A 14789-nucleotide genomic window follows, 5' to 3' on the forward strand; every position below is an offset into this window, starting at 1 on the left:
ACCATTTGGTATGAAGAATCTCACTTCATCTCTATATGCCTTCCTGGCATCTGAAATTCAGAGTTCCTTTAGTCCAGCCTTTCCAAAATAGAAACCTCCAGTCATCTGCCAGGACTAGGAAGAGGTTGCGCTCTCACTGTGCTCAGATTTGCAGGAGGGAATCGACCAATCTTGTTTTCAGCTCCAGCTATACCATTGAGTCTATGGGCTCCAGGTGCCTCCAATTCCTGAGACTTGCTGAAGTCTACAGCAGGAATCAGTTTGCTTCTTGACTTTCCACTGCCAGAATTGCAACTGTCCTAGTCTAGTCCTTCCATTACCACTCTTCAGTGTGCTTTCCTGCTTCCAAAATGGTGTCATTATTCCTCTTCCTCCATCTTTGAGAATTTATGCATTTTAAAAAACAATCCCTTTAGTATCTTCAGGAAGAAATAAATGTGTATATTAAATTTGCCATATTAAACCACTATTTCCTCTCTGAAACACTGCCTTCTCTTCTCACCTACCACTATTTGGTCTACCTCTTTGGTGCTCTTGCCCAGTTTTCTTCATTGGCTTCTCCCCCTCTGTCCAGTCTTTAAATGTAGACACGTCTGTGACTTCCTCCTGGACATCTACTCTTCTTTATATTCCTTCTCTAGATTACCTCATCTGTATCAGGATTTATCTACAGCAAAGAACACTGTACCCTGACTTCTGCCTAATGAACCTCCCCTTTTTATATCTCTAAGCATTCAAAATGTAGAAGAACTCTTTTATTTTTTTTATTTGTATTTTTTCTATTACAGTTGTCCCACTTTTTCCCCCATTGCTCTTTTTTTTAAAGATTTTATTTATTTATTTTTAGAGAGAGGGGAAGAGAGGGAGAAAGAGAGGGAGAGAAACATCAATGTGTGGTTGCCTCTCATGCACCCCCAACTGGGGACCTGGCCTGCAACCCAGGCATGTGCCCCGACTGGGAATCAAACCGGTGATCCTTTGGTTCACAGGCTGGCATTCAATCCACTGAGCCACGCCAGCCAGGGCCACACTGGCTTTTTTGAACATGACAAACTCATTCCTACCATTGGGTTTTCACAGAGTATTTTCTCTATCTGGAATGTTCTTGTTATTTAAGCCTCAGCTTAAACATCACCTTCTCAGACTGTTCCTGACCACCATGTCTAAAGTACAATAGCTACCAAGTCACTCTATTTGCATCATTTTCTTTTCATTCTTTGCGCACCACTTAGTACTAGCTGATTTGTTTTTAATCTACTTACTTGTTAGTCTCTCTCCTACTGGAATATAAGCTTTATGAGAGCAGGGATCTTTTATATTTTGTTCAGAGCTGTATTCGTAGCACCTAGAACAGTGTCTGGTATGTATTGTTGACACTATTAACTTGGCCAAGGGAGAGAACACTGAGTAGTTCACTGAGGAGGAAAGTCAGAAGTTTTTAAGTGTTATAAAGAAAGGAGGTGATCCATGGAATTTATGCTAATTAGGCATAACTAGCATTTTGAATAGAAATGAGTCTATGTACATATTTGTACATTGGCAAGATTTCCTAAGCTTCACACTATCAAACTACTGATATTTGGGGCTGGAGAATTCTTTATCAGGGGTGGGGGGAGGGGCTGTCTTGTGCATTATAGGATGTTTAGCAGCCCTTTGGGTCTTTTCCCATTAGATGCCACTAGCACCTTCCCAGCTGTAACAGCCAAAAATGCCTCCAGACATTGCCAAATGTTTCCTGTGGGATAAAATGTTCCCCAGTTGAAAACTATTGGGTTAAAAGAATTTCCACTGCCCAATGGGCAGGAAGTGGTCTTCCATTAAGTCTGGTAAAGGCTTGACATCCTTGAGTCATTCAAAGTTTGTTTTTAATCAACTTCAGTTAGTTGGAGTGCATGGCAATGAAACACCAGTTTGAACAGTTCCTAGCAAATACTATGTGAGGGAAGGTGAAATCTAGTGAGAAATCTGATGAGAAGAATGGTCTTAAATTTATTAGCAAACGATTAATTAGTTGCAATAAAAAACAGTAAATATAGAGTAAAGAAATCAGGCAACATCTTAAACAAGTGACCAAATTTAATCTCATTTATGTTGGACAAACATCATGTGTCTGCAGAGTTGATCCCCCTAAAAACATGTGTTATGGTATAACAGCTAAGAATGCACAACCTCTAGTTAAATCATAAGAAATCACCAAACACACACAAAAATAAGAAAGTTCTATTTTTAACTGGTGTGGTTCAGTTGGTTGAGCACCGTCCCACAAAGTGAAAAGTCACCATTTGAATTCCCAGTCAGGCATATGCCTGGGTTGTGAGTTTGGTCCCAGTAGGGGTACATATGAGAGGCAGTCAATCGCTGTTTCTCTCTCACACCTGTGTCTCTCCTTCTCTTTCTCCCTCCCTTCCCTTCTCTCCAAAAACAGATAAAAATCGTTTTTAAAAGAAGTGGCAGGGGGTGCTGTATTCTTTAAAAACATCATTGTTTTAAAAGACAAAGAAAAGCTGTGGAAATTGTTCCAAATTAAAGGATTCTGAAGAGACATGATAACTAAATATAACCTCTGACCCTAGACTGGATCATGTACTGGAGGAGGGAAAATGCTGTAAAGGATATTATTAGATCAACTGACAAAATGGAATATAAACTAGGTTGAACAAAATATTATAATGAAGTAAAAATTTGAAGTTACTAACTATATATGGTTATGTAACAGAACATCTATTTTTCTTAGGAAATACACACTTGCAGAATTAAAGGATAAAAGGCCATGATATAACTTACCCTCAAATGTTTTAGAAAAAAAAACAAACAGTTTATACAGAGAGAGAAAGAGGGAGATGAAGTAAATGGGGTAAAATGTTAAGGATAGGTGTGTGTTTATATTTTTGTTTGCAATTTTCCTAAGTCTGAAATTATTCTCAAAAAAACTAAAACAAAAGGATTGGCTTTGGAAAACAATTTGATTGAAGGAATCTGGCAGGTTGAGAAAATTACAGTATTCTTAAGAGACAATTAGCCTGTGGAAATATCGCAGATCCCCCCTTCCACACCAACCCCTACTCCCCCAAAAAAACTACATTTAGTATCCACGTTACTAATTTCTGATCCTGGAAAAGTTACCTAAAGCTTCTCTGGGCTTCAGTTCCTCCAGAGTGCGTTGGAAAGATCAAATGAAAGACTGCATATCAAAGCCTTTCTGGCTATATACCATCATAAATATAAAAGGTGTGAAACAATAAGTAGGACTAGAACCATAAGCGTTTCTTTTGCCTCTCAGATTCTGGCTGCTCCACTGTCTCTTTTCCAAAGCCACAAGGCAGTCCCCTCGGCTACATCAGGGGGCGCACAAGCTCCCTCCCCTGGTCTGGCCTGACCTCTCCAGGTGACTGCCGCAAAAGCCCGAGCGCGCAGGCGCAGAGCCGGTCCAAGCAAGGGCCTTGGCCTGGCGGCTACAACCTAACTCTGCCCCGCCCCCTCCCGAACTCCGTCGCGGGATCGCCCTGGAAACGCATTCTCGGGGCAACTGGCAGCCGCCAATGAGAACGGAGCGAGTGCCATGAACCCGCCAATAAGGAGAGAGCGGTGCGGGGTTTAAATCGGAGGCTGAGCCCTGCATCTCCCAGCGTGCTGCGGAGGAACGGTTGTTGATCTCTGTTGGAATCAGGTCCCCGGCTTCTCGGGGCTCTCGTTTTTGCTTCTCCCCACTTGAGCTGCTGTCTGGTGAAGAGGAAGCCATGGCGCTCCGGGTCACCAGGGTGAGCTGCTGCGGACGGTGAACAAACGGGGCCTTTCTCGCTGCATGTTCTCCATCTCGCCTGCCGCAGCACCCCGGGCGGGAGCGGACCAAGGCAGAGACTTGGGGAGGAAGATAGGGGTTTCGGTGGGTCCCTGGCATTGTTGGGGAGTTTGGAGGTCTGATCGACGGAGAGAGGGAGGTGCTGGATGGGCCTTGGATAAATATTGGGAGGTGAAGGGTCAACGGGAAACCTTTTCGAAAAGGTGATGGAGGCCCCCTGTGTGGGCTCCCACCAACTACGTTAACTTCCTTCCCGAAGGAAAAGAAAGTGCCAGCAATTGGAGACATTTTTTAATTTCCTTTCAAATGTAAATTCGTGGTATTTTAGGGCCAGCTGGGAGTAAATTGGCAATACTTCTATATGTGAGTGAAGAGATTCTGGGAGAAAACTGACTTGTCACACTCTTCATTCACTTAGACCCTGCAACCTGGGTTTCCCGTGGTTCACAACCGACTTCCCTTCTGAGCCTCTCTTATGGCTCATGATAACCCCGACTTAGTCTAACCTGGCTGGGCCAACTCTCAAAGTGGCCTTGCTTCTTTCAGAACACGAAAATTAATGCTGAAAATAAGGCGAAGATCAGTATGGCAGGCGCAAAGCGCGTGCCTGTGGCCACTGCTGCAGCCTCCAAGGCCGGGCTGCGGCCAAGAACAGCACTTGGAGACATCGGAAACAACGTCAGTGAAAAACCACAGGCCAAATTCCCTCTGAAAAAGGTAACAATCTTCCTGATCCAGCTATCTGTTAAAGTCCACCTTCCAACTGTGGCCCTGGCTTGAGAAACATTCCATTCTCTCCCATTCATCCACAGGAGGCAAAACCTTTAACTGCTGGAAAAGTTATTGCTAAAAAACTACCAAAACCTCTGGAAAAGGCACTCGAGCCTGAGCCTGAGACTGAGCCTGAGCCTGTGCTGGAACCGGCGCCACTGCTGGCGCCAGAACCTGAGCCTGCTAAAGAAGAAAAACTTTCGCCAGAGCCTATTTTGGTAAACTTATTTTACTATTTTAGAGTCTGTTGGTGTGTGTGTGTGTGTGTGTTTAAGAATCTCAATAGTAACGTTTATAGAGTACCCTGCTAGACATTTGAAATGCATTAACTCACATAATCTCAGCTAGTATTATTACTTCTTCTTGGTAGATAATGGCTTAAAAGAAATATCAAATCAGTGGCACATATTGAACCCAGGCTTGTCTGGCTTCAGAATCAATGTTTGTTTGTTTGTTTGTTTGTTTGTTTGTTTGTTTAATCCACACCCGAGGTTATGTTTTTACTGATTTTAGAAAGAGGAAGGGGATGAGGGAGAAACAAAGGTATCAATGTGAGAGAGAAACATCGATAGGTTGCTTCCCCTATGTGCCTCATACCGGGGCTCCAACCTGCAACCTAGATATGTGCTCTGACCATAATTGAACCCACAACTTTTTGGTTTACAGGACAATGCTCCAACCAACTGGGCCACTTGGCCAGGACCGGAACCTATGCTTTTAACCACTTTGTTAATGGTATTGAGTAGTAGCTGGCTGGACCAAAGATTAAGCTGTCTTTGTTACAAGCCATCTCTGACCAGAATTTATTGACTGAAATACAGATTGTTTTCTTGAATCTTTTAAAACTCATTAATATGGCCACTGAAAAATTAAGAAGTCTGTAACATATAATGGGTGTAAAGCAAAAAGAAAATGTAGCTCTTCAGAGATTAGATAAGAAGATGAGTTAGTTAACAGCCTCAAAAACCAAGAACTTTCTAGTAAGTTTTAGGTAAATGTATACTGTGAATGAAAAACAGGCCATCTGGAAGAAGCTGCTTTGCTGAAATTACAATGAACTCCATTCTGAAGTTCTAATTTTTAAAACTTAATAAAACTAGTAGGGAAAATCTGTAAAAGTCATTCAGCTTGGCCTCTGATACATAAGGATATAAGATTTAAGGCTACTGCTTTAGTATTGGCCTTCTGGACATAGCCCAGGAAACCTGTAGCATGCACGGTCTTTAATTGGCCATTCCAGACTACCTGAGGTTTCCTTGAAAGTCCCATAATGATTTTTGCCTTTGCTTTCATGCTAGTTAAAAATGCCTTCCCTGCTCTTTCATTTAGCTAATAATCTTTTCATCCTTCAAAACATCTTGGATATCAACTCCTGAAGATTTACCTAACTTCCCCCACCCCAGCATTGTTGTGGAATCACTCTTTTTACTTCACTAAGTTCAAAGCCCCTTGAGAACATCATAAAGTCAGTGTCTAGCACAGAGCTTGGCTTGAAGAAAGTGCTCAATTAATGAACAATGGGGTAACAGAGTTTGAAGAAAATGGTTAATGAAATCAGTTAATATATAGTAGTTTGGACAGAACTTGTGTTCTCTTGAGCAGTGAGTGACAAGGGGTCCGTGTTTTGAAATAAAGCCCAAAGACTTGAATTGCCGTTCATTTGGATTGACTTCACATAACACAAATACATTTATCACTTACTAGTCTCCTTTGGAGGAATGTTCAGAATCTGAATTTATTTACTTCTCTGTTTTACCTGGTAGCATTTAGGTTCTGCTGACGTCAAGTTGGCATTTCACTTTTCATATTACTGTAATCACTTCCTAAAGAGAAATTGAATACATTTTAAAAGATGATATTTGATCTTTAAGGAAATGAATTGCATGACTTCAGCAAACGGTCTCTTGATTTGGTACCAATCATCTGATCTTCATTCCCAGATTGTATGCTCCTCTTTGCTATCAGCTCAAAAGCTCTCTCTGTTTCAAGGTTGATGCCCCTTCTCCAAGCCCAATGGAAACCTCTGGCTGTGCCCCTGCAGAAGAATATCTGTGTCAGGCTTTCTCTGATGTAATTCTTGCAGTGAATGATGTGGATGCAGAAGATGGAGCTGATCCAAACCTTTGTAGTGAATATGTGAAAGATATCTATACTTATCTGAGACAACTTGAGGTCAGTATTATGATTACAATCTTTGTCTAAACTGCATCTAGATTTATTAAAGATATTTACCATTAACAGTTTACAATAATTCAAGCAGGATGTGAGAGAAACATTTCTTAACAGTAGATTCCACTTTCAAATTCTCTTATGGAATATCAAAAAGAAAAAAGAAGTCACTAAACAAACCAATGAAGTCTTAATTTGCCATTTTGAATGGGGAAATTTTAAAGTGAAAGTAGATACTACCATGGCTCTTTCTGATGGAAAGTCCACAGATTGAATGATATATTTATATCCATCACAGTTAGAAGCTGATAAGTCCCAAACTGGAAAAAATATAGGCACCCCAGCACAAGGCATTTTGAGTCAATGTGGCTGTGAAACAGTTTTTTGTGTCGAAGAAGAATAATGGCATTTGTCCTCTCCCCCCCAAAAGGAAGCATTCTGTATGCTAATAACATAAACTCTACAGTTACCAGATTTACCTAATCTTCCCTTGGCATCATTAACATTTTCAGTCTCTTGCCTGTTTCTTTGGGGCATCTCTGTTTTCCACACAGTTGTCCTGTAAGATGACTTCCCTGCCAGGACCAGCCTTCTCCTTTGGGTTTCTTCGCCCTTTTTTTTTTTCTTCTCCCTTTTTAAAGTTTGTATTCTTGTGTTCTAATTTTGGAGGAGTGGATTTAGCAGCTGTATGTGCTGGTCCTTAATCATTCATTCTCCTTACGTGTGGTGTTTTGGGGGTTTAAATCCTGGGGCAGAATGGTAGCACATGTGTGAGAGCTGCTGCTATTTTTCTCTCTTTCATAAAGCTCAGATTCTGGATTTAGTGTCTTAGGTGAAAATATGATAGTAGGGTATCTTTATTTGGGAAGAAGTGGGTACAGTGTGGGCCAGTAGGGGGTGATGGTGAATTGAACATCTGCCAGTATGAAAAATCTGTCAGTCTGGTACTTAATGTTTGCCTGCTTTTTGTAGTGACCATATGAATAATTAAGTTAAGGACTGTTAGAGATTCTAAATGTTCCAGAGCTATTCTGTGGTGGCTAATATTTCTGATCAGAAATGTAACATGGAGTCTTGCTTCTGATGATAATCAGCAGTTCTTTTGCAGGAAGAGCAAGCAGTCAGACCAAAATACCTTCTGGGTCGTGAAGTCACTGGAAACATGAGAGCCATACTAATTGATTGGCTGGTGCAGGTTCAAATGAAATTCAGATTACTGCAGGAGACCATGTACATGACTGTTTCCATTATTGATCGGTTCATGCAGGTGAGCCTAATTCAGTAATTGAGCATTCTCCCTTTCAGGGTCCTAGCTTAGTCACAAAAAACAGACCTTTTCAGCTAAAATTTGTTTGGGGCGATACAGCGTCATAGAGATTTTGCTCTGTAACTGTGTCTTCCCCACCTCTTCCATAGCTCTGTGTCTCCTTTTTCAAATACGTAAATTCATCCAGTTGAAATTCCCATTGCAGAATAATTTTGTGCCCAAGAAGATGCTGCAGCTAGTTGGTGTCACTGCCATGTTTATTGCGAGCAAATATGAAGAAATGTACCCTCCAGAAATCGGTGACTTTGCCTTTGTGACTGACAAAACTTACACGAAGCTCCAAATCAGACAGATGGAAATGAAGATTCTGAGAGCTTTAAATTTTAGTCTGGGTCGTCCTCTACCCCTGCATTTCCTTCGGAGAGCATCCAAGATTGGAGAGGTATAGATCTCTTGATAAACCTTTGGTGTGGTACATTAGAGAATACTGCTGACCAAGCAGATATAATTCAACTGACATACCTAACTGTATGGGGAAGGGATAAACATATTCTTTCTAAGGCCTTCCATGGGCAATTACACTGGAGAGTTTATAGATAAACATTTGTAGTTACAGTTATGGGCATACTGGTTATTGCCAAGGCAAACTTCTCTGACAGCTCAGTGACCTGTATGTGGATTTTTTTCCAGGTCGATGTGGAGCAACATACTTTGGCTAAATACCTGATGGAACTAACTATGTTAGACTACGATATGGTGCACTTTCCTCCTTCTCAGATTGCAGCAGGAGCTTTTTGTTTAGCACTGAAAGTTCTCGATAATGGTGAATGGGTAAGCTCTGTCTCACAGACTAGATTGCCATAAGCTTGTAAATTGTAAATAATACTTGCCTGAGTATAGAACTCTATTAAAGGACAATTCAGATGGTTCCTAAATATGACATCTGTGGAGAATGTTTAAGGATGATATTCTGTTTGTGATGTCTTCATAGAATGCTTTCATTTCATTAACTAATTTCATCTTTCTGTATCCCTTTGAAAAAGGCAAAGCAACTGCTACTTTTATAGATGGAAAAGTTTAAGCAGGTCAAATGACATACTAGAAGTTCATGTATATTCATTGATTCAACAAGAATTGCTGCGTGCCATGTGCTACTCTAGACCTAGGAATAAGAATTGAATGAGAGAGTGAGCCTCAAGGAAATTGGATCTAGGTTTGGGGTGGACAAGTCAGCAATGATAAAAGTGTATTTATTTGAGCACATTAATGTGTAAGATTTAAGCACAGGATCCTAGAGATGCATGAAAGAAGAATATCTAGGGAAGAAGGAGTCTTAAGCTTGTCTTAAATTTCAATCATTATCAGTCATACTGTATCTACCGCCCTTATTCTTGAATAATATCTAGGATATTTATGAAAACCATTGTTGATAAGCATTTTTAACATTAACTCTTGTTGTCTTAGACACCAGTTCTACAGCATTACCTGTCATACACTGAAGAATCCCTTCTAGTTGTTATGCAACACCTTGCTAAGAATATAGTCATGGTGAATCGTGGGCTTACAAAGCACATGGTGAGTCCATCAGTGGCACTTCAGGATGCTGTAGGAAAAGTGAAAATAATTAAGACTTCATGCCTGCAAATGCATAGCATTTTTTTTTTATTATTTATTTGTTTATTTTATTTTATTTTATTAGAGAGAAGGGAAAGGAGAAAGAGAGGGAGAGAAACATCACTGTGTGGTTGCCTCTCACTCGCGCCCCCAACTGGGGACCTGACATGCAACCTAGTAATGTGCCCTGACTGGGAATTGAACCAGCGACACGGCTCGCAGGCTGACACTCAATCCACTGAGCCACAGCAGCCAGGGCAAGCATAGCTTATTTTTAAGAACTTGATGTTTTACATGAATATCTGTACCACTGGATCTTATGTTTTCCTCTTTTCCTTCATTAATTACTATGCTTTTTCTTGCAGACTATCAAGAACAAGTATGCCACGTCTAAGCATGCTAAGATCAGCACTCTAGCACAGCTGAATTCTGCACTAGTTCAAGATTTAGCCAAGGCTGTGGCAAAGGTGTAACTTGCGAACTTGAGTTTGAGTGCTGTAATATCTGCAAATACAATTGGCACCATGTGCTATCCATGTATATTATATGTTAACTTTTAATAAAGCTATGTTCCTTTTTACTTCTAATACTTTAATTCATTTGAATGTGGCCACTTCCTACTCTAGTACCTTAAGAGGTGTCTTAAAGATATGGTGGGTAATACAGAATATAAAAGGTGCTTTCAGTTAGCCTGGGAACCCAACTAATATATATTGTTGCTTATATAGTTCTTGTTTTATGTACCTGACTTTTTCTTTATTAACAGAAATTACTGAGGTCATGAAGGTATTCAAAACTTTTATTTCTGAAGGGCATACTGCATGTAAGCCCAGTTATCTTGGAGAATTTGCTGTCTTGTTCTACTTAAGTAAAAGTCTGCTACCTCATCCCTAGTCCCCATTTTCTGTTTCTTCTGGTGGTTGCTACCATAATTCCAATAGCATACTTTTACCGCTATTTAAGTTATCAAGTTTTGTATCGACTTTTAACTTGGAAAAATGAGAACTCTAATCTATATTCTAAACCTGCTTGACTTTTTGTTTGTTTATTGGTTGAGAAAATAAAAGAGGCTCCTTATTAAACAAAGTATCTAAAAGTTTACTTTACCCCTCCCCCAACTTTCCTACATCTCAATCCCATCTTCCTAAACAGAATCAGCAGTTTGGGATATATCCTTTCATGACTTCTATAAACATAGACATGCATGTAAATAATGGAGCTTTTAAAAATGTGATTGTTCTCTATACTCAGTAATTCCTTTCAACATGAATAGGCCTTACCTGTATTTTGGTATTACATGCCATAGTATACTGTAATATATTCAATCATTCTGTTGACATTCAGTTTGCTTTTTTTTCTTTGCCTCTGCTGTTTAAATATCATTAAATACCATGATTTTTTTAATGAACCCTGGGTACTCCAGAGTATGTGTGTTCTCACTTCTAGTGTGTGCCGCCAGATGACTTTCTAAATGTCATCAGCAGTGTACAAAAGTGCTTGTTTTCTCTGCCATCTTGCTAGAACTAAAGGTAATCATTCTCTTCAATCTCTGTGAATTTTGCAGAAAAAATCCGACTTCGTTGTTTTAACTTATACTTCCAATGGCTACTTAAATAAATTGTCTACTAATCAATATGCAAGGCTTTCCTGGTGTTATTTGCCCTTTGACTGTTAATGCTGCTATTTGCCATGCAAACATTTGCAGTTTTTATATTATCAAATTATTTTTTTCTGTATTGCTTTTGGATTTTCATTGTTAAGATCATTTCCATCCCAAAACCATAAATATCTTATAAAATTTTTAAAATGTTCCATTTAGTCTTCTAATTGCTGTGGTATGCAGGTGGGTGCCTATTCATGCCAGTACCATAAGATTAAAATCATCCTGTCCAATTGAACTGAAACATCAATGCCCATCTATTGCTCCCTGGTCTGCTTGTTTTTTTATGTGATAAACTTAACGTAAAACTATATTAGCTGGTAAGATGAGGCTACCACTATTTCTCAAATATGTGGGGGCAGTTTTCAAACATTTGAACTTTAAAATTATGTTATCAAAAAACTTGAAATTTTGACCATTATGTTTATAGTACATTATGTCCTAGGTTGAAATGGACTGACATTGTCCCTACCCAGAGGCATTTTTCTCTATCAAGTCTTGTTGCATATCCTTAAATACAATGTTAGAATTTAATTATAATTGCTGCACTTTTCTTGTCAAGTTTTGGAGGGTTTTGCTTGTTTCTTTGTCTACAAATGGTTTAGCACCAGGTTCCCCACGAACATGTGTTGCATGATGGATTGTCAAGTTTATTATTATTTGGGGGGGGATTTAAATTATATTGTTTATGCCATTACAGTTGTCCTCATTTTTCCTCCTTTGCCCCCCTCCACTTCAAGTTTATTGGGTTTAAGTTTTTTGCCACTATTATGAGTAGAATCTAATTTCTACTTTATTTTTTATTGTTAATTATATTTTTCTTATCCAGCTGGCATCAATTTTCTTACTTGGTTTTTTAGTGGAGTTTTCTAGGCCTTAAATTCAAAATTTTATTTTTCAATATTTGTGATATTTATTATATTACAATCTCCAAAATAACCATTGATAATAGGTAGATTCCTGTTTTGTTCGATTGGACATCTTAGGTAGTTTTGTCATTTAATATTTTTGCTGTTAGTCTTTAAATGGTCTCTAAGTATTTTTCTATTTGTTTAGAGTTGTTATAGGCAAAGCTGTGGAATTTCACTTTTTCAGTTTATGATATCATTAAGGTTTTTCCTCTTTTAATTTGATATAATAATCCATGTTAGAAATTTCCTAAAGTGTAATGAATTCTTGCTCATGATATATAGATTTAATCATAATATTTCATTTAAAAATTTTTTCATCTCATTTGGGGAACTGGCTGTTTTTGTTGCTACCATTGCTTGGGTTTTGTCTTATTTTACCATCTTAAAGGTGGATTGAAGAGAATTTTATATCTGTAAGTCTTTATAATTTGAAATCCTTATTCATTCATTGGAAACTAGCTAAATTAACTATCAAGTTATTTGACCTGGAACTGCTTAAATGGTAGTTTTCCACATTCTTCTGGTCTATTAGGGATTTTTTTTTCCATTTCTATTATCCTAGATTTTTACAATTATAACTAGAGGTACATGATATAATTAATCTTTCCTGTATCATGATTTTATATTTTCTTTCTCATTCCTGATATTAAATACTTTTCTAATCAGACTTGGCCAGGGTGTTTATTAGTACTTGGAAAGAATCAATGTTTGGTGTTATCAGTTCTACCACCTTTGTTTTATAGTTTTAGCTTTTATGTTAATTCTCACCATCTGTTTTTCTATTGGTTATTTTCTAATTTAAATACTTAATGTATTTTAATAAGATAAGCCTTTATACATTTTCTTCTGAAATAGCTTGTTTCTGAAGTACTCCTTTTCACCAGTTTCTGGTTATAATTTCTTTCGTGGTTCTTTTTAATCTGGAGATTATTTAACTGCACATTTTCTAAGTTTCTTAAAATTTTTTTGTTAGGCCCTGAAGGGTGGCTCGGTATACACCAAAACGGTTGCAGGTTCGACTTCGGTCAGGGCACATACCTAGGTTGCGGGTTCAATCTCTGGTTGGGGCAAGTATGGGAGGTAACTGAACTGTCTCTTTCTCCCTCTCCCCCCTCTCCCTTCCTCTCTGAAATCAATAAATATCCACAGGAGAGGATAAAAAAAATTTTTTATCACATCTTTATGTTGGTGATTTTTAATTGTGTTGGAGAGATTAGGTTTGTAAAAGCTTTTTTTTCTTTTTAAAAATTTTTGTAATTTTGCTGTTTAAAGTGCCCTCCAAATGTGGTACTGAAATGCTGTCTGGTGTTCCTTAACCAGAGAAGGCTGTGAAGTGCACTTCTGTTTACTCTGAAAATTTTTTAGACAAGTTATTGTTAAAAATCCATTACTGAAGTGGTTCTCCATTGTTGTCCCCAACCAGTAATATCAGTATCATCTGGAACTTGTTAGAAATGCAATTCAGTGATTTAGGCGCCTACCAATTTGTTTTAACCAGCGATTCTAATGAATGCTCAGATTGGAGACTACTGCATTGTCTTTGTCCCGAATTTGGCCAATGGACCCCTGATAGCCAACTGCTTAAAAGGCTAAGATTGATTTTGGAAGAAATCCCAGGGGAAGTAGAAAAAGAGTTAATCACTTTTGCGTAAAACAAAAAATAAAAGGAAACAAAATATTCTTTCAGGAATTTGGGGGTTGGAGTGGCGAACCTAACATATTTACATCCTATGGTGCCTTTTGAATCTTACTAGGAGCTGTATTTTATAATGGAGAGGAAGAAGGGGAGCCATGTGAGAAAGTATAACCGGGAATCTAGCTATGGAAGGGTTAAGAGATCCGAGCTTCTGGGCTTGTGCCACAAGGATAGTGTCCCCTCCTTACACCACCGTCCCTAAATGAAAAACTACCTCAATCAGGCATTTATAGGTCCTGCATTTTCTCCATTATCCGCTCACTGGCCAGCTAAGAAAGCTCAACTGTAGCCTGTCGAATCAGCATGCGGACACTTGGAGGTACTCAGCTGTTACGAGAGCGAATTTTACTAATAGGAGCGTTTCACACAGGATGTCAGGTTCAAGTATCTGCACTGCCTCAGAGAGGGGCGTGAGTGTCTGAACTTGGGCCACTCGTTCCTCCGCCAAACGAGGGGTCTGGCCCTTATAAGCTCATATCAAAGTCTTCTTAACTCTGTAGTATTTCTCTTTCAAAGTCTACCGCTTTCCAAAGCCGCGGGTGGAAAGGGAAGGCCAACATAGGTCAAAAAAGCAAAAAACAAAAACCCGGCTTGTCCCGCAGATCCCACGTCTAAGCGCCACAGCTGAATAAGCAGTTACGTCGGGGTTTTACCCCCACAGGCTGCGGTTCCCGACAGCGCCGGGGAGCGTCCCAGCCTCTAGCTCATACCTCGAGAGCGTGGCGCTTAATTAAGCTTCTTCAAACGTGTACTAGTGGTTTGTGTCGATTTCAAACTAGTAGAGCCAGCATAAAAGGCAAAACGGTAATTTTATGAACCGAAGCACCGGACGGAAGAGGCGGGCCTGTAGGGCGGAAAAGGCAAGACGGGACGCGCCGGTTCTCCGGCCCCTTCCGGCGTCA

At 39.4% G+C, this 14789-nt stretch overlaps 1 protein-coding gene and 1 long non-coding RNA gene across 2 annotated transcripts; one reads left to right on the forward strand and one right to left on the reverse strand.

Moving 5' to 3' along the window:
• The first annotated feature begins 3591 nt into the window (after window positions 1-3591).
• Window positions 3592-10207, forward strand: CCNB1 (cyclin B1). The gene is made up of 9 exons (XM_090276348.1): window positions 3592-3758; window positions 4346-4516; window positions 4612-4788; window positions 6560-6742; window positions 7848-8006; window positions 8212-8448; window positions 8697-8837; window positions 9471-9581; window positions 9986-10207. Exons 1-9 carry the CDS (start codon window positions 3738-3740, stop codon window positions 10091-10093), a joined length of 1308 nt encoding a protein of 435 aa, XP_090132474.1. The 5' UTR covers window positions 3592-3737; the 3' UTR covers window positions 10094-10207.
• LOC150008474 (uncharacterized) lies at window positions 6253-14724 on the reverse strand. Its single transcript, XR_016511118.1, has 3 exons — window positions 14598-14724; window positions 9492-9609; window positions 6253-6393 (listed from the first exon to the last, which is right to left on the reverse strand). It is a non-coding gene; the product is annotated as an uncharacterized LOC150008474 (long non-coding RNA).
• Window positions 14725-14789: the final 65 nt, after the last annotated feature.

Source organism: Furipterus horrens, unplaced genomic scaffold (assembly GCF_987537825.1).
Source record: "Furipterus horrens unplaced genomic scaffold, mFurHor1.1.pri manual_scaffold_5, whole genome shotgun sequence".
In the NCBI taxonomy this organism is placed as follows: domain Eukaryota; kingdom Metazoa; phylum Chordata; class Mammalia; order Chiroptera; family Furipteridae; genus Furipterus; species Furipterus horrens.